This window comes from Benincasa hispida, chromosome 5, assembly GCF_027475165.1.
Source record: "Benincasa hispida cultivar pf3 chromosome 5, pf3_genome.v1.1, whole genome shotgun sequence".
Taxonomy (NCBI): Eukaryota; Viridiplantae; Streptophyta; class Magnoliopsida; order Cucurbitales; family Cucurbitaceae; genus Benincasa; species Benincasa hispida.
The window spans coordinates 1,902,569-1,922,527 of NC_143482.1; the positions used below are offsets into that span (position 1 = coordinate 1,902,569).

Below are 19,959 nucleotides of genomic sequence, written 5' to 3' on the forward strand. Positions count from 1 at the left end.
AACTTTTTTTTAGCGATGTCAATTAATCCTAATAATATTTTTAATTGAGAAAACAATAATCGTTTTACAAATGGTTGAAAAAACCATCCTAATAAGTGAACATTATACGTAATTTCAACCATCATTCTTTTTGTTACAAAAATAAAACAATAATTTATTTTTGAAAAAAAATTACTACATGAAATTTTTTATTAACAACTATATTTTCTTTTTTATTTCATATTTAAAAAAACAACACTAACAAATGTATAATGATTATGTGTAGTCTAGGTTATATGCAATCTCATGTATTACTATTTTTGTTAAAAAAAAATTATTTACAAAAATTACTACATGGAAAATTTTTATTGGCAACTATTTGTATTTGATCCAAACAGGTGCAGTTCAACAAAACTCAAGTTCAATTGTTTGCAAAATATTTATTTTGATCATTGTATTTTAAAAAAATGACTAATTTAATCCCTACATTTTCATTTTTATTTCATATTTAAGTGACTGTTTTAATAGTTAAATAACCAAATGAACTAGAGTTAAAAGTATATGAATAAAAAACGAAAGTATATTTACCAAAATGAATCGAATTGAAAGTATAGAGATCAAAATAAATGTTTTAAAAGTATAAAACCAAAATGAAACTACCCAAAGATATTATTTTAAATCTTTATCTATTTCAATAAGGATATCGTTTTTTTCGGACTAAAATCTAATATATATCTTTTTATAAAAATCTTGAAAGTTAACCTTAACCTTTATTTATTTATCTATTTATTTGGGAGAAGAGGAAGAAGGTGAAATTCTAAAGAAGAACCAAATTAGGGTAAATTAAGGTTTGTAGGTGCTATTTATGTCTTTGACTTGGGTGAAAAAAAAAAAACAGTTTACTTTTAATTCACTAATTTAAATAATTTATATTTAAGATAAGAATTTTCTAAAAGAAAAGTGATTGATTGATTAAAATATGTGAATCTAGAGGGTCTTTTTTTACCAAGTATATTTGAAATATGAGTGATTTCAAAATTGATTCATCGTTATATTACAATAATTATTTTAAAAGTATATTATATCATTTCGATTTGTTGTTCTATTTTTATGAAAAATCGCTATCACTTTTCATCTACATTTTTTTTTTTTAAAAAGAAAGATTTTACAATTAATTATATTTTCTTCGTTATTCCTTCTCTAAATTCTATTTTGTTATAAAAAAAATAATATATGTATAAATATAGGAGAAAGAAAAATAAAAGGGAAATATTTATTGACATTCATCCTCTAGGACTCTTTATTTTTTTTGTTTCTTTCCTTTTTATCCCTTAACCTAATTTGACTTTCTAAATTTAGTTGGATCAATTATTTAACTATACTATTGAAGATATGTCTTTTAAACTAATAACTACTTTTACTTTCATTTTAAGTAAAAAGAGATATAAAAATGAAGTGGTCACAAAAAAGTTGAAAAATGCACTAATTTTTCAAATAATTAAGCATTTAGATGGCTTAAAAAAACCACTATATGATAACGATTTTATTTTTATACATATAAATTTAATTTATTTTCACTTTTTAAAATCATATTTAAAATGGGGAAAAAAAAAGTCTTGAAAGTTTAGCTATGATCATAAAAATGTATCAAGGAAGTGTATTATTATAAAACAATTTTTTGAAGCATTACATTTTTTAAAAAATAGGAAGTTTAAATTGTTCTTTGGGCTCTTCATATAAAAATGACCAATTTATTTACAAATTTAGTTAAATGACAACAAAATTATATTCTACCATTTTGCAATTTTGTTATATTTAAGAACATTTTTAATGATTTTGCTATTTAAAATAAAATTTCGTTCTCTAATATAGAAAATTTAAATATATTATCAATAAAGAAAGACATTAAAGTTGACATTTAAAATATATTTAGGTAGGTCAAAGTTTTATTTCTTTATTATTTTTTAAGTTCAACAATAAGTAGAAATGACGACTTAATCTTTGACTTTTTAGTCGAAAATATATTAACTATTTGATTGTGACATTATATTGAAAAATATTTTCTAACAACTTTGCTGTTTCAAATAAATTTTCTTAAATTTATCATTAATTTCTTTAATTAAAACATATATGTCCTTATTATTTAGCCATTTATTCTAATTAAAAATAAAAAGGTATCTCAATAATCAATAATCATAATAAAGTTTATTACAATTTCAATTCTAAACAATCTAGTAATCGACATCAATATGCCCACGATTCCAATTTTAGACAACTCCAGTAAAAACAACAAAAGAATATCAATTAGATTTATTTCTATTGATTTTCATATAATTGTTAGTAAATGAATCATTTGCAAATGTATTTTACATGAATCGTAAAAAATAAAATCTCATTTCGTAATTATTTGATTTTTTATTTTTGTTTTTGAAAATTAAGCTTATAGACATTATTTTTTCCTTCAAATTTCTTCTTTAGTTATCTACTTTTATTATTAATTTAAAAAACAAGCGAATATTTGAAAAAAAATATTTTTATTTTTAAAATTTGACTGATAATTTAAAAGAAACAAGAAAGTGTTTAATTTTAAAAAATAAAAATAAAAATAAAAAACGAAATAATTATCGAAGAAAACGTAAACAAATAAAAACTATAGTTGGATGAATAATGGTTAAAAAAAAAAGTGTGGAACCCATAGAGTAAAAGCGTGCTGTCACTGTCACGTGGCTCTGTGTTTTCTCTTTGATATCTCTTTGTGTCCCTTTGGGAAGAGGAAAATTGAAAAATTAAAAGAGGAGAGAAAATATCGAAAAAAAGGGGGAAAAAAAAAAAAGAAAAAGAAAAAGAGGACTAAGCGCTGGTTTGCGAGTTACTCGGTTAGTGGGCACTTTTCTCCTTCTTCTCCGCCCATAAGCCCCCATTATCTAGCAGACACCAACACAAAAATCCAGCCACCGAACTCTGTTTCTCTCTTCAAACCCCTCTTTTCCGATCGCATTCAACAGCAATTCATCAGGGTCGTTCTTGTGTCAATCTTTCAACCATGGATGATACCTCCACGAACAAGTAAAATCATCACCCTCTTGCTTAATCTGTTTGTTTCTTCGATTGTTTTGGTTTCTGCGTGTTTATTCTAAGATTTCTTGTAATGGGTCTTTTTAGGAGGATCCATCCCTTGTTGATTTTTTTGTTTTCGAGGAAGTTGCTTTGGGGTTTGTTTTTAGATGGGTGTGGTGGAGGAGGGGAGACTTTTGGGAGTTTGTGGTGGGATTGAGTTGGTTTTTTTTATTAATCCTGATTTTTTGCTTTTTATTTGAGGTTGCAATTGGGATGAGGATGGGGTTTTGGATCTAACTGAAGTAGTGGGTCATTGCATTACTGTTTCCTTCGTGCCTTTTTTGTTCGTGTTTGACTACTTGTGTTGTCACCAATGTACTATATCATCGAGAGCTAATTACTTGTTATATTGTTTGTAGTGTTCTTGCAGTCTTGTCCTTTCTCGGATCCCAATTGTTTATTCAATTCTTTTTCAGATAAATGGTTGTTATTATGTTAATTTGTTGAGATAATCCTCCCCTATGGTTTAATTTTCTCCTTTTCAACATTGGTCTTTCTGTAGTTTGACTTGCTTAGTTGAGATTGAACTGATTATTTTCCATTTCTCTTATGTTAATACGTGTTGCATGTATATAATTGTACGTTTCTTTATCGATTTTTTTAATTAGGGATTCTTGGAATTGGGAAGGAGACGGGTATACCATTCAGAAGGATACTGATATAGGTGAGTGTTTCCTGGTTTAATTTGTTTATTATGCATGATCTAATTACCTAGTGTTAAACTTGCTTATTCTTGAAACATCCTTTTGTTTAATTGTCATGAGTAGAGATATCAGAATGCCTGTGGGATGGGGTATCCGAAAATGGCGATCTTTCGTATGTGTTTGATGAAACAACTCCTGTTAAAGCTTGTGGGGACTTGGCATACCATGTTACGTGTGGTGGTAAGGAATTTACACCCTCCTCCAACCCCTCATTTCCTTCCCAGTAAATCACTTTTTTTTTTTCTTTTTTTGTGGTAATGTATACACTTGTATTTAGTGTAAAGAGTGCTCGGTTCTTTGTCATTTTTAATGTGGAGAAGTGGGATTCAGATGATAGGAACGAGAAATCAGAAGAATCCAGGGAAACTCAATCACAAGCGAAGAGACGGCGGATGTTGCAGTTTACTGCACAAGATTTGGAAGCTTCCTTCTGCCGTGAAGATTTGTCTTCTAGATTTCTAAAATCACATGTAAGTGATATGCACATCCTGTTTTGTTTTGTTTTTAAAAAAATCAAATTAAACAAGCATGATGTATGATCGAAGATTTCTAAGATCACATGTAAGTGATTTGCACATCCTGTTTGTTTATTTGTTTGTTTGTTTTTTAAAGTCAAGTTAAGCAAGCATGTTGTATGACCGAAATAATTCAGATCGACTTGAGTCCAACTTGTCAATTGTATAACTTGTTATACGTTATTGCTTATCAGGATTCATAATTGTTTTCCTTTCCTTTCCTTTCCCTTTTTTGTTTATATTTTATAATTGACAACTTTAGTGTTTAGGAGAACTTTATGTTGACAACTTTATGTTGACAACTTTATGTTGTTTGCGAGGAGCTTACTGACAAACTTTAGTGTTTAGGAGATGGGCTTTAACGAGGAGCTTTGTTGATAGGGGTTCCATTTTCTTTTTTAAATCTCTTAAAGAATCTAAAATATTTAGAGACCGAAAGCCTTTCTCATTTGTATTTTCTTTAAAGCTACATGATTTACTATCTGATTGTTCCCTTGTAAGTTCAGTTCTCTTTCAATGCCTTGTAGTAGATCCTCTTAGATACAAAAACTTCCAATATGATGTTAGACTTGTCAATTATAGAATTCATGTGAAATTTGAAGTGTTCTTTTGTTCTGTATCCAGAGTAAGGATGTTTCTCATTTGTATTTTCCTTAAAGCTACATGATTTACTATCTGATTGTTCACTTGTAAGTTCAGTTTTCTTTCAATGCCTTGTAGTAGATCCTCTTAGATACAAAAACTTCCAATATGATGTTAGACTTGTCAATTATGGAATTCATGTGAAATTTGAAGTGTTCTTTTGTTCTGTATCCAGAGTAAGGATGTTTCCAGTCCGGCTGCTCTCGCCGAAGTTTCATACGGGATTCCTGAGTGTTCTGAACTCTCAGGTTTGTCTCAAACAATACACTACTTAAATGTAAAAAATATGTATTGATGTCCTTGTTTGCTTGCTTCTTGGATTTGTCTAATCGTTATGTATTTGTCTTAGATAATGTGCTCATCTCTTGTCATGAGAATTTGGATCACTCACCTGACGGTTGGATTGCTGAATGCCTTAATGATGCTGATATGCATTGTAGCCCTGAGGATTTGTATGTATTTTGTGTGCATCTGAATTGTCTTGTTTGAAATTATTAATTTAAATTATATAAATGCCTTATAATGTGGAACTCAGGAACTTTGTTGGAACTTCAGACATTCAAATTGATGTATCAGGTGACATTTATTTATGTTTTTTCTTTCTTTCATAGTAAACTTTTTTTTTTTTTGAAGTGTCACTCTTGTTACAACATTAGTTTATTCGAACTTGTAGAGTTTTGTGATGGTGCACCTGAGTTCAAATCCAATGCAGTCCAACATCATCCTACTCGAGCTCCTCCGAACATAATCTTTAAAGGTTCTATTCTGCTCAACATTTTTAGTTAACATTTTTCCTGAATAGTATGAGATCGCTATATATTTTATGTCAATGGTAATTGATGACATCTTTTGAAGGTTTCTTTACGGTGGTGACACACCATGTTCGATTTTGTGTCAGTTGTCACTGATGATTCTTTCACTTTTATCCATCCAAATTAATGTCTTGCAAACCATTTGTCTGTATGTGCAGGTCGGAAGTCATATATTAGAACTCCCACTAAATTGGCTTCTTCAGTTGCCTACCCATTTGCCTTTATCAAGCCCTGTGGATTCCATGGAGATGTTACCTTGAAGGACATAAACCAGCGGATCCGCACACCTCCACCATCAAAATTGAAGCATCAACCCGAAGATCCATCTCAATCTTACCCAACTTCAGCTTTCTCTGGAAAGCCTGTAGTAGGTAAAACCAAGATTCACACTGAAGGTGGAAAGGGAAGCATCACAATCATGAGGACCAGAGGTTGAACAAACAATGGATAACGGTTCTCGCTATCCAAACTTTCCTTTTTGCTGCCTGTTGGTCCATCCTTGAGGGATTTGTAAAATGTTAGGGCCATCCAAGTAGTACAGAAGGTGATTAATTTCCATTTTTGGTGGGGATAGATAGAAAGAGAGAGATGTGTAGGAGTACTAGAGTTGCTCTTGGAATCCCTAATCATATAACTTCATTAATATGTTTATGCTTCCAAGTGAACTCTTGTAGGTTGTTCGAGTTCTAGTTCGACACCGATAAGATTTATGTCATTTTTAGACTCGAAAACACTCATTTTTATGTTTATTATCAAATCATTCCATTCCTTTTGCCTTGTGAAACTCTTCTGTAATGCTTTTGCTGAAAAGCTTAAAAAATTGCACTCTCTCTCTCTCTCTCTCTGCTTTTGTTTGGTTGACCATGGAAATATGAGAATCAAATAGGATCTTGTTTCATAGGCTTTGGTTAAAGAGAATAGCGGAGGTGAAAAGATGTGCTTGAGAAGCCCTGCTCTCTGAGCTTGTGCAATAGACTCTTCTTTTTATGCTTCATAAAGAAGTTTGGATAATGTTTTTCCACTAGAAACTTTTATCTCAGGATCTGCCCTCTGCCTCTGATGAAGATTCTTTATTTCTTTTTTTACTGTCACTTCTTTTGTTTTGTTTGAAAATTTTAGTATGGCATAATAAATAACTTTTACTCTATGTACTAGGTAGGCTTATTTTGGCAAGTGGGCTACTTGGGCCTGGATTTCTTTTAGAGATTTGGCCCAGTTCTCTAAACCCTAAATTTGTCCAATACCAATTAGATTAAGTCAACATATGTAAGTGTTAAAGTTAACAAGTTCAAAAAAATTGGTTTTTTTAGTTTAGCAGATGGGATGAAAGATCATACCTTTTATTATTTATTTATTTATTTTTCAATCAGTTTAAAAATATACGTAGTAGTGAGGATTTGAACTTCTGACTTAATTTGTCGATAATTTATGTCATTCACATGTTAAAAAATGTTCATGTTAATAAAAGTAATAATTATCTTATCTATGGTTTGGTTATACTACCCACAGTTGTACTCAAACTAATAAAAAGAAGTATGGTTAACTTGTGACCTAAAATTTGAAAGATTGAGATTAAGAGGAGAAGAAAAGTACACAATTATTCGATCTTTATGCTCATCAAACAAATTATAGGTTTGTTTGGATTAGGGTTGACAAAAATTCTCGTGGGGTGGGTCCCCACAGAACTCCGCCTTGATCGAGGTGGGGAATCCCTGGTTAATCGGAGATGAGGGTCAAACTGGGGATTATAACTGAGTTCTCAGTCGGAGATGGGGAGGGTATCCTCGCCCCATCCTCGACCCCGATTGATTTTTTTGAATTTTTAGTATATAATTATATATATACCCTATAAATGTATATTAGTTTTACAAATATTTATTTAATTATATATAATTGTATATATAACAAAAGAACCGGGGATGGATCCCCGCGGGGACCCGTTTCTCCTGACGAGGAATCTCCATTCTTGTCCTCGCCTTCAATTTGCAGGGACGGAGGCAAGGATGGGGAAAATACCTCCCATGGGGGACGGAATGGGGAATCCCCCGCCCCTTCTCGGTCCTGTTGCCAACTCTATTTTGGATTGACTTGAAAAAAAATGTTTTAAAATTTTTTTGTCTTTATTTAAACACTTTTGATAAGAACTTATTGAAATACACTTAAAAGCTATTTTGAGTGGTTGTCAAACACAACTTCTTCCAAAAAGACTTATTTTTTAAATTAAACATTTGAAAATGTATTCCAAACACACCATAAAATAAGCTAAGTTATTTTAAAAAAAAACTTTTGAAACTCACTCTTGGTCTTTATAAACGTTTTAAAACTATTCTCAAAACTATTAAAATGTTGGATAAGTAATCAACATGATAGTGATACAAAGTAACATGAAAATGATTAGACATTTAGACACATACACTCATGTACCAACATTCTAAGAGGCTGTTTGGGGCGCTGAGATAATATAGGATGTGAGAAGTTCTGATGTCCGAGGAGTTTTGATCGAGTATGATCGAGTATATATGATATACAATACACGGAAAAAAAATGATAGTGAGATACAAAACACGTTCCAAAAATGGGCCCACAAACAATTAAAATTGGTGAGATAGGATAATAGACCTCTAAACACTGAGATTATATAGGATGTGGGGATATATCATCTCATGTTGGGTCCCCAAACAGCTCCAATAATTTTCTTACCAATTTTGAAAGTTATTACAACTTTTTGAAAGAATAAATGTATATTGGAAACAAAGAACAACGATTAAAAACATATATTCTATAATTTAGCATTAAACTAATAATTCATATAAATATACAATTAAGAATACAAAGATTAAAAAATCTTTAAGTGATATTTTACATTAACTAATTTTTGTGGCGGCAAAAATATTACCTACTCAAACTTAGAAATTTTAAATCCTCAAATAATCAAACAAATGATTTGAAAAGAGAAATAAAAAATAAAAAATTCAAAAAGCATCAAGGATTTCCGAGATGAAATTGCTGCAAGTGGGGCAGTTCCCGCGGCTGACCATCATCTCCTTCGAACAGAGCCGGCAAAAAGTGTGGCCGCAAGCCGCCAATGGCGGATTCTTATGCTTCACCATACAAACGCAGCAGGTAAATTCTCCACCAGTACCATCATCTTCATCTTCTTCGTATTCATCATCTTCATCGTCGTCGAAGAAATCTTCTTCAAATCCCATTCCGTAACTCGATCTTTCGAACCCCATTTCTCTGTCCGTCTCGTGCAACAGATCCATCAACGACATCCTCACCGGCTCCGTCGTTGGCGAAGACTCCTCATTCTCTGATCCGGTTGTTGACTCTTCGTTTTCATTTTCATTTCCGTTCTCGTTGTTTTCGTTTTGTTCTTTTTCTTCTTCCGCGGCTACCGCCGCAGCTGCGGCCGCGGCAGCAGCGGAAGCTGCATCTGCTGCTTCTTGTGCTGCGACGGCTTCTCTAGCGGACATCATTCTGTGGTCTGAGAAATTGGAGTATCGAATTCGGTTATCCCGATCTGGTTCTGTTGGCTCGGTGTAACTCTCCATTGGATTCGAGACACGGACTGAGTTATGGCGTGACATTTGCGGTCTCATGATTCGAGTTGGCGCTGCATCTGGAGACGATGAGTAATCGGAGGATTCATCGTAATGGGACCCTGATGAATCGCTTGAGCTGTTCATTGTTGAAGTTTGTCGAGACATTTGACGGCGAGTGGATTTGGAAGATTCTTCGGACGGATTACGAGTCTGATTATCGGTGGAGTTTCTGGATGAATGCGTGTTGAAACGGACTTGAGTTCGCCTTCCGATTAGAGAGCGTTTGGTGTGAACAGGAATATCAGAGGTCGGAATCGGAACCGTCGAGACCCAAGCAGAGCCGGCGCGCTTCAGCCGGAGTTTATCTCTAAAAGACTTCCAAGTCCTTTTGTCCTTTCCGAAAAGCCCCTTGCCGGCGCTGGGCTCCTCGTCGCGGATTATGTCCAGTAGGGTTCGGCCACGGATTTCGGCGGCCCTAGCAGTGGCCGGTGGCCCTAACCTATTGTTAGCCAAAACGTCGTCGAGTGTATAGCCTGCCAGGCTACGGCCGTCCTCAACTATCGACATCTGATCAGAAATTTGAGAATCGAAACAACCTTCCGTGTTCACGAATCGTTGCAGATCACAGAAAGAAGAAGAAATGTCAGAATGGAATTGAAACCAGGTCAGTAGAACCGACAGATCATTACTTTGCCGGTAAAACCTAATTAGTGATGCAAATTGATGATTATCAAAAACATAATCAAATTAAGCTTCACGAATTCATGCTATATTCTCTGATATTGACTCATTTTGGGATATTGTTAACTGAGAGATCCAATGTAAAATGACAGGAATGGCTTCTGTAAGAACTTGGATCTTAGCAGGAAGAAGAAGAAGAAGGAGAAATTCAGGTATTTCTGATGAATTCCCCTGGCTTTTCGATCAAATACTGATACAAATAGAAGATCATCAAAATAAAAAATCAAATTAAGCTTCAGGAGTTCATGCATTAATCATCTTACTTTCTGTATCTTGTGGAATCAAAGCATTTGGAAATTACCAAAGTTCAAAGAAACCCACCTTGGGATAATAAGTGAACAATGGATCCAACGTAAAAATTTGACAGGAATGGCTTCTGCAAGAACTTTGGAGCTTGGCAGGAAGAAGAAGAAGAAGAAGAAGAAGAAGAAGAAGAAGAAGAAATTCAGGTATTTCAGATGAATTCCCCTGTTTTTTAAAATCTATTACTGATACAAATAGATGATCATCAAAATCAAAAAATCAAATTAAGCTTCAGGAATTCATGCATTAATCATCTTAAGAAGAAGAAGAAGAAGAAGAAGAAGAAGAAGAAGAAGAAGAAATTCAGGTATTTCAGATGAATTCCCCTGTTTTTTAAAATCCTATTACTGATACAAATAGATGATCATCAAAATAAAAAAATCAAATTAAGCTTCAGGAATTCATGCATTAATCATCTTAGTTTCTTGATCCTCCGGAATCAAAGCATTTGGAAATTGCAAAAGAAAAAAGAAACCCACCTTCAGATAGTGAGTGAACAATGGATCCAATGTAAATTTGACAGGAATATGGCTTCTGCAAGAACTGTGGGGCTCGGAAGGAAGAAGAAGACGAAGATACTCAGGTTTTTAATTCAATTTCTCTTGTTTTTGGATCGATTTCTTTTTCTTTTTTGTTTCTTTTTTGTTTTTTTTTTTTTTGTTTTGTCTTAAAAAAATAAAATAAAAAATGGAGTTAAATTAGAAAGGGAATGAAGAATGTGGAAGGGAAGCAATTGGTTAGGAGAGGTTGTCTCAATTTTCGGAAAGTTGTGAGGTTGTAGAAAATTGTTTAAACAAAGAGGAGAGAAATGGTGGAAAATAAAAATAAAAAGTTTTGTTACATCTTCTTATTTAAAAAAAGAAAAATTATTGAATGAGGCAATGCAATGTAAAACTATCCAAAGTTTCCTTTGTATCGCCAAATCGATTATAACTCGATTAGCATATGAGTATGTTATTAACCACGAGATATATGGTTGGAATCTCTTTTCTCAATTATACTTAAAAATGCTTCATTTATATCTTTTTCCAATAGTTTTGTTGGAGAAGAAGCATTTTATTAGTTTTTTTTTAGTTAAATTATACTCAAACAAAAGAAAAAAAAAAAAATCCAAACTCTAATATGAATCTAATCATCACCTTAGATTTTGAAATGCTGAATTCTAACTAACGTTTGTTTGAAATTATGCTAAGAAAATATTCATGAAGTGAACTGATGTGACACTCAGATGCATGATTTAGAAGGCATATGTAACTATATTTACAATTAAAGTTCAACTTTATAGTTTATCAAGGTATTAGCATTATTTCAATTCATGGGACATTGTTTATAACAATGTTCACATAATAAAATTTGATATGTTAGGCATCATGTCAATTTACAAGAATGTTGTAAATAATGTGACATATCTTTCAATTTTACATATAAATTACTACATCAATTTTCATTTATCATTTTTGTTAGAAAAATTCTCCAACAAAAAATAATTTTAAAGTTTCAGGATTAAAATGAAATTTTTCAAAAATTAGAGGCATGATTAATAAATACGTCAAAGTCTTAGAACATTTTGTATAGCTCAACTTTTTTTAAAAAAAAAACCATTAATCTATTAATTTTCAAAAATTTGTATTTATTATAACCATTTTTTGAATATAGTATTCTCCTCCCTCTGGAGTCTAAGAGATTTTTTTAGTTCAAGATACAAGAGATGGTTGAAGTAATAGCATCTATTAAAGTTCATCGAGCATGAAGTATTAATTAAAGGTACAATCATGCCAAAACGTGATAGTCTTTAGATTTAGAGGCTCAATTCCTCGATTCTACGTATTGTAAATTAATAGATAAATATAATAAAACATAAAAAATAAATAAAATAAAATAAAGGTAGATTAAGAACTGACATGAACATAACTTTCTTGGTTAAAATATATATCATCTACTAAATTTAAAAGCTTTGAATCCATTATATGCATTAAAAAACAAAAATTTATAAGAAATAACATGTTTTCAAACATATATTTCACAAATATCAATTTTTAGGAAATATTTTGGCCTTAGCTTGACTCAGTTTCTGTTTTTCTTTTTAAAATTCCACTTTTATCCTTTCATGGAGCATTAGGGATAACTAGTGAAGTTATAAAGTTTGAGGAGTTATGAACTCTTAAGCCCACAGTATTAAGAAGTCAATAAGTCATAAAATTAATATTTTCTAGTCATGGGACCACAAACTCCGGGAAATTTGTACGGATGACCCAATTTTTGGGTCCAAAATGTCAAATTACATATTTTTAAAAAATAATATCAATTGGCCCTCTGCTTACGTCATCACGGTATGAGATTATATGAATTGCCTCTGATAACCGTCTCGCTCTCGTTACTTGGATCTTGCTCTCGCTGTCTATTTATCTTCCATCGTGATGTGATTGTTTGTCTCTATACGATTGATTTGATAATTTTCACAAATCTTTCTACAACTTAAAATCGTTAACACAACAAAATATATAATGGTGAATTTTTAAAAATCTAAACTTTATTTGAATTGTTATTTTGTTGAATGAAGATTTATTGAACGAGGTTTTCCAGAGCAGAGTTTTTCGGAACTAAATGGAGTTTTCAGAACGGGTTATTCAAAACAGAATAGACTTTTCTTGAACTTGGTTTCATTGGTGTTTGTAGAAACGTGGTCTCAAAAAAGGTATGTAAATAAACATTGTAAATAGCATAACGAAAAGGGTGTAAGAAAGAGCGACAACGAGAAAGGTGGAAAGAGCGACATTGAGTGACAGTGAGAGAGTGAGATTGAGCGATAACGTGAGAGCGAGAGCGAGATACAACGAGAGCGAGAGAAATTGGGAGCGAGAGGCATGAGAGCAAGATACAGCGAGAGGGAGAGAAATTGAGAGCGAGAGTCGCGAGAGCAAGAGCACTTGGGAGCGACAACGAGAGAGATCTATGTGTATTACTATCTACTTAATAGAAAAATGTTCTCTTGCTTTGTAGGATGACAGAAAAGTGTGTACTATTTCGATATGGAAGTCATTGGGATGAGAACCAAAATTTGTATGTTGGAGGCGAGCTAACAGGAATCGTTGTGCCTATTACCTTGAAGTATAAAGAATTTAAAGCTCACATTTACAGGGTTGCAAATGTAAATTGCTTAGAGTTTGATGTTGTTATGAGAGTTAAATATAAGCTTGACTTTGAAGCCCCTCCATTGTACATACAGAATGACGATGATGTTTACATCTTTCTTTGTCTGGATGATCTTTCTAGAGTTCAGCTATATGTAACATTAAAATCATACCATGACGAAAATGTGAAAATGATTCATGATGGTATAGGTGTAGATAGACAATACGAGGCATCATATGAGTTTAATCAAGAAGAATGTGATATTCCATTGTCTATGAACACTCAACTATCAACATTATCAATAGACAATGACAACATTCATGCAGTAGACTTAAAAAGAGAAACTCAATGTTACGGACCTGTGTTTGGTAATGAGAGATCAGCAGGCTTGAATTTTATGGATTGTGGTCCTTCAGAAGAGCATGATCCTTTCGTGGTTGATAATGAAAAATCAGTAGGATTGAATTCTATGGACTGTGCTCCTTCAGAGGTGCATAGACCTGTAGTGGCTGTTACTGAGAGATCAGTAGGATTGAATTCCATGTCTTCTTGTCGTAGAGGGGAATTGATTATGCTTGGCACCTCTTCATCTGAGACAGATGTTGAAGTTGGTCAAATTTTTTTGAGTAAGAGTGATTTAAAAATTAGATTGTCTATTCTGTGCATAAACAATAATTTTGAATATAAGGTAAGGAAGTCAACTAAGTCTTTGTTTACTGCTAAATGTATAGAAGATAATTGTAAGTGGAGCCTTCATGCAGTGAAAATTCCAGAGTGTGACATATTTAAGATCACGAAGTATATGCGGTCTCACACATGTTCTATTAGAGTTTTAATCATGACCATAGACAAGCAACGACTGCGGTAGTTGGTGAACTAATCAAAGACAAGTTTACAGACATAAGACGTTTTTATAAAACTTGTCACATCGTTGAGGATATGAAGAAAGAGTACGGCGTAAACATAAGTTACGGTAAGGCGTGGTGTGCAAGGGAAACCGTTTATGCTCTCGCTAGGGGTACTCCAGAAGAGTCGTACGCTGTTTTACATGCATATGGTGAAGCGTTAAAGATAGAGAGCCCAAGTACAAGGTTTGAAATCAAACTTGAAAATGATGTCTATTTTAAATATATGTTTATAGCATTAGACCTTGTATTAGAGGGTTTTCAAGTTGTCGGCCTATGATAATTGTTGATGGATCACATCTAAAAGGAAAATATAAAGGGATTATGTTGGTCGGCGTCTCCATGGATGGCAACAACCAACTTTACCCACTAGCATATGCCATAGTGGACAACGAAACTGATTGAGCTTGGAAGTGATTTATGTTGAACTTGAAGTGTGCCATTGGAGAACTCCGTAACTTAGTGTTCGTGTTCGATCGAGTGGTATCTATTGACAATACCATTCGTGCAGTTTTTCCCATAGTATTTCATGGATTGTGCACCTACCACCTAGAAAATATTACTCTTTCCAATTTTAAGGACAACATAATTGTTGGGATGTTCAAGGATGCAACCAGGGCATTTCGTATATCAGAGTTCCAAGCACACTGGGACCAACTACGTACTTTTTGAAATGGTGCAATATCGAAATATTTGAAGGATATTGGTCTTGAAATGTGGGCATGTGTTTACCAAACAGAACGAAGATATGATAACGTGACGTCCAATAGTGCAGAGTGTTTCAATTCATTGATCAAAGATATCAACAGCTACCCATAATGTGCTTGTTGGAACATGTTCGAGGCCTCATCCAATCATGGTTTTATGAACGGAGAAATTATTGGGCATCTCGAACGACGTTACACTCGGACTACTGGGAAAACTGATTAGCAACTGAGTGTGACAAGGGCAGATGATATCGAGTGGAGTCGATTGATTGTTATAGGATCCATGTGCGGGAGAATCGATTGGACGATATTGTGAACCTCCATACGAAGGAATGCACATGTAAGGAATTTGACTCACTCGGTATCCCATGTTTGCATGCAATTGTGGCTGCGCGAGAACAAAACATCCCCATCCATGGTTTTTGTAGTTCATTCTATAGTGTTGACTCCCTCATGGTTGCTTAAATCCACTTGGTCATATATCTGAATGGAAGAAACCTCTGGGATATGTGGAAAAACATATTGCACCACCTAGAAGAGTGGTACAAGTCGAGCGATGAAGAATATAAAGAATACCATCAAGAGGAGAACAACGCAGACAAATAAAATATGGTAGGTGTAGAAACTACGGGCATAATCGGCAAAACTGCAGTGAACCATTCATGTTCGGGCAACCTATTGATTCTAATCCAAATGATTCAAATGTCGGTCGATTGTAATTGTCTATGTGCCACTTGTCTTTGTAATTGTCTATATGTCACTTGTCTATGTAATTGTCTACGTGTCAGTTGTCTATTTACAAATCCACAAAACTGTAACTTTCTATGTGCCATTTTAATCCTCAAAACTGTAATTTTCTATGTGCCACTTGTCTATTTACAAATCTCTTCAAATGTATCACTTATCTCACTCTTCCTTTTATAAGGTCAATTAAATTGTTGACTATTCGTGAATCATTCTGGAAACGTCTCACTCTCGCCAATCTCATTCTTGCAAATCTCGCTCTCGTAATCTCGCTATCACTTGTAATTCCTTTTAAAATGTCTCGCTTATAAGTTTGATTACTAAAGTTTGTCTATTCATGGACCTCTTCAGAAATCTCGTTTATCTCGCTCTCCCTTTTATAAGTGTAATTAAATTGTTGGCTATTCATGAACCATTCTGAAAACATCTCGCTCTCGCATATCTCGATCTCGCGAATCTCGCTCTCGCTAATCTCACTATCATTTGTAATCCCTTTTAAATTGTCTCGCTTATAAGTTTGATTACTAAAGTTTGTCTATTCATGAATCTCTTCAGATGTTTCGCTTATCTTGCTCTCCCTTTTATAAGTGTAATTAAATTGTTGGCTATTCGTGAACCATTCTGGAAACATCTCGCTCTCGCGTATCTCGCTCTCGCTAATCTCGCTATCACTTGTAATCCCTTTTAAAATGTCTCGCTTATAAGTTTGTTTACTAAAGTTTGTCTATTCATGAATCTCTTCAGATGTCTCGCTTATCTTGCTCTCCCTTTTATAAGTGTAATTAAATTGTTGGTTATTCGTGAACCATTCTGGAAACGTCTCGCTCTAGCGAATCCCGCTATCACTTGTAATCCCTTTTAAAATGTCTCGCTTATAAGTTTGATGACTAAAGTTTGTCTATTCATGAATCCCTTCAGATGTCTCGCTTATCTCGCTCTCCCTTTTATAAGTGTAATTAAATTGTTGGCTATTCGTAAACCATTCTGGAAATGTCTCGCTCTCACTAATCTCACTATCACTTGTAATCCCTTTTAAAATGTCTCGCTTATAAGTTTGATTACTAAAGTTTGTCTATTCATCAATCTCTTCATATGTCTCACTTATCTCGCTCTTCCTTTTATAAGTTTAATTTAATTTGTTGGCTATTCATGAATGAATCTTCTATATTCATGGTAGTTCTACACTAATATTTTAAATAACATGTTAGTAAAATTATATCGATAATATATATAATATACACAATATACATGTATGTCAATAATATGGAGTGTTCGTACACAATTGACATGCCAATTGCATCCTATAGTTAGTCATCTTATCCTGAGTTATTACAGGCACTGTTAGCCACTAAATGTTCTAAGAATTTTGCAACAAATATTCCATAATCTAACGACTCGTGCTGTGTATTCGTAGAGGTAGGTCGGGATATCTTCCAACGAGACGTTTCGATGTCCGACTTCCAACGTTTCAAGTCACAGTAGTAAAGAAACGAGGTAGAGTGTAAGTCAGCGGTTCAAGAAAAGACTCCAACTTCTTCTTCAATGTCATGGACGGTAGTGAATCAAATACGAACAACCGGCCTTTATTTAAATTGAATGCTATGAACATCCAATGTTGATCGATTTTTGTTGTCGTATATACGAAGTCCACATCTGACCACTTGACATCGATTTACCCATGACATAATCCGGTAACGTCTCTTCCCCCCATGCTACGACAACATGCAAAGTTGACTTGTTCTTAATATATTTGTAGACCCCATCTCGAGAATTTAGGTGACTTTACACGACGAAAAGAACATTAAAAACACATAATAGTCAACTAACGTATTCCTATTCAAAAGTGCAGTAAATGGTTATCGTTATTCCAATTGGTAGGATGGTGAAATGGGGCATACATATGTCTGGTCGCCTATAGAATTTATATTTCATGAACTGAAATAGGATATTTAGGGTCTGCATCCAGAACAAGATATATGTTACGAGAGGGGAGTAAACTGTATGTACTTGGTAAAAAGGATAAAGATCGTAAACTTACGTCACACTCAACCCATGAACTTGGTTCAGTAAACTCCTGGAAAAAGGATTTGGATAATGGCTGAAATGCATTTTCTCGAACCTCGTTGTCCTTATTCTTATCGGCAATCTAGTTCACCATTTCCTTGAATATAACAGCTGGAACCTCATACTCCAAGGAGTATTGGATCGTTGCTTTAAACTATATCGTAGGTATCCCAGGGAGAGGGTACTTAATAGTTGGACGATCCAAAGGAAGTTGAACCATTTTCTTCTCTTTTGTTATTTTTTTTTTGTTCGACGGGAGGTGTGTATTTATCAACAACCTTTCTCTTACGTGTTGTTTTTCTACTCTCGACCATAACCTACAGAAATATAACAAAATAGTGAACATGTTGAATAACAAATATGAAGAAAGAAATTTTCGAATCACATAATGATTATACCTGTGAATCGAGATATAGGGTGTTAGAAGAGGTCGTGATATCAAGCTATACAGATAAATTGAGAGGTGGAGGTGGGGTAGGTGACTTAGGTGGAGGTGAGATAGGTGACTTAGGTGGAGGTGAAGTAGGTGACCTACGTACGGGTGGGGTAGGTGACCTATGTACAGATTGGTGAGTGACCGAGATAGAGTCGGGATGGGGGACATGGTGGCATCGTGGCCTATCTGTGGAATGGGAAACCTCGTCGCCTCAAACACCGTGGAACCCTTCATAGACTGTAATAGAGACAAAATAGTTGACAATTGTGCTTTCATGTCTCTCGTGTCCATCTCCAAGTTCGATACACGAGTATCCTAGCTCGATATTGAGCTGTTAATTCTCCGCAGGTACGAATATACACTAGGATCAACATTGCCTCCCTCCCCGTGGCCCAAAACCTCCGGGACAAAACACTCCTCCTCAGGCTCAGGACGTACGTCACCTACCAGCACATCATGAAACATATCCTCGCTAGGGATATAAGTAGGCTGGTGGATGTTTTGGTCCCCTTCAGATTCGTCGTCCCTCACTCCACCTTCTGAATTATACAAGGCACAACTACCTTGCTCTTTTGAGTGGCAACGTTCCCTGCTATTAACAATAGGATCTCGTATAAAAGCGAGACGTTTCCAGAATGGTTCACGAATAACCAACAATTTAATTACATTTATAAAAGGGAGAGAGCGAGATAACCGAGACATCTGAAGGGATTCATAAATAGACAAACTTTAGTCATCAAACTTATAAGTGAGACATTTTAAAAGGGATTACAAGTGATAACGAGATTCGCTAGAGCGAGACGTTTCCAGAATGGTTCACGATAGCCAACAATTTAATTACACTTATAAAAGGGAGAGCAAGATAAGCGAGATATCTGAAGAGATTCATGAATAAACAAACTTTAATAATCAAACTTATAAGCGAGACAATTTAAAAGGGATTACAAGTGAGAGCGAGACGTTTCCAAAATGGTTCACGAATAGCCAACAATTTAATTACACTTATAAAAGGGAGAGCAAGATAAGCGAGACTTCTGAAGAGATTCATGAATAGACAAACTTTAGTAATCAAACTATAAGCGAGACATTTTAAAAGGGATTACAAGTGATAGAGAGAGCGAGATTGGCGAGAGTGAGACATTTCTAGAATGTTTCACGAATAGCCAAAAATTTAATTAATTTTATAAAAGAGAGAGCGAGATAAACGATACATTTGAAGAGATTTGTAAATAGACAAGTGGCACATAGAAAATTAAAGTTTTGAGGATTAAAGTAGCACATAAAATGTTACAATTTTGAGGATTCGTGAATAGACAAGTGACACGTAGACAATTACATAGACAAGTGACATATAAACAATTACAAAGACAAGTGGCACATAAACAATTACAATCGACCGACATTTGAATCATTTAGATTAGAATCAATAAGTCACCCGAACGTGAGCGGTTCACTGCAGTTTTGTCGATTATGCCTATAGTTTCCACACCAACCACATTTTATTTGTCTGCGTTGTTCTTCTCTTGATGGTATTTTTTATACTCTTCGTTGCTCGACCTGTACCATTCTTATAGGCGGTGCAATATGCTTTTCCATTTATCCCGGAGGTCTCT

General features: G+C 34.0%; 3 protein-coding genes across 3 annotated transcripts; 2 read left to right on the forward strand and 1 right to left on the reverse strand.

Moving 5' to 3' along the window:
• Nucleotides 1–2,744: 2,744 nt before the first annotated feature.
• XRI1 (x-ray induced transcript 1) lies at nt 2,745–6,597 on the forward strand. The gene is made up of 9 exons (XM_039031342.2): nt 2,745–3,045; nt 3,705–3,760; nt 3,864–3,980; nt 4,131–4,270; nt 5,133–5,205; nt 5,307–5,409; nt 5,493–5,533; nt 5,631–5,714; nt 5,928–6,597. Exons 1-9 carry the CDS (start codon nt 3,023–3,025, stop codon nt 6,203–6,205), a joined length of 915 nt encoding a protein of 304 aa, XP_038887270.1. The 5' UTR covers nt 2,745–3,022; the 3' UTR covers nt 6,206–6,597.
• Nucleotides 6,598–8,554: 1,957 nt separating this feature from the next.
• LOC120078795 (RING/U-box superfamily protein) lies at nt 8,555–9,881 on the reverse strand. Its single transcript, XM_039033113.2, has one exon. The coding sequence runs from the start codon at nt 9,879–9,881 to the stop codon at nt 8,742–8,744; it is 1,140 nt and encodes a 379-aa protein (XP_038889041.1). The 3' UTR covers nt 8,555–8,741.
• Nucleotides 9,845–15,214, forward strand: LOC120078004 (uncharacterized). Its single transcript, XM_090313957.1, has 8 exons — nt 9,845–9,978; nt 10,148–10,207; nt 10,423–10,504; nt 10,594–10,665; nt 10,882–10,941; nt 12,919–13,053; nt 13,359–14,178; nt 15,095–15,214. Exons 1-8 carry the CDS (start codon nt 9,963–9,965, stop codon nt 15,212–15,214), a joined length of 1,365 nt encoding a protein of 454 aa, XP_090170083.1. The 5' UTR covers nt 9,845–9,962.
• The last annotated feature ends 4,745 nt before the right edge of the window (nt 15,215–19,959 follow it).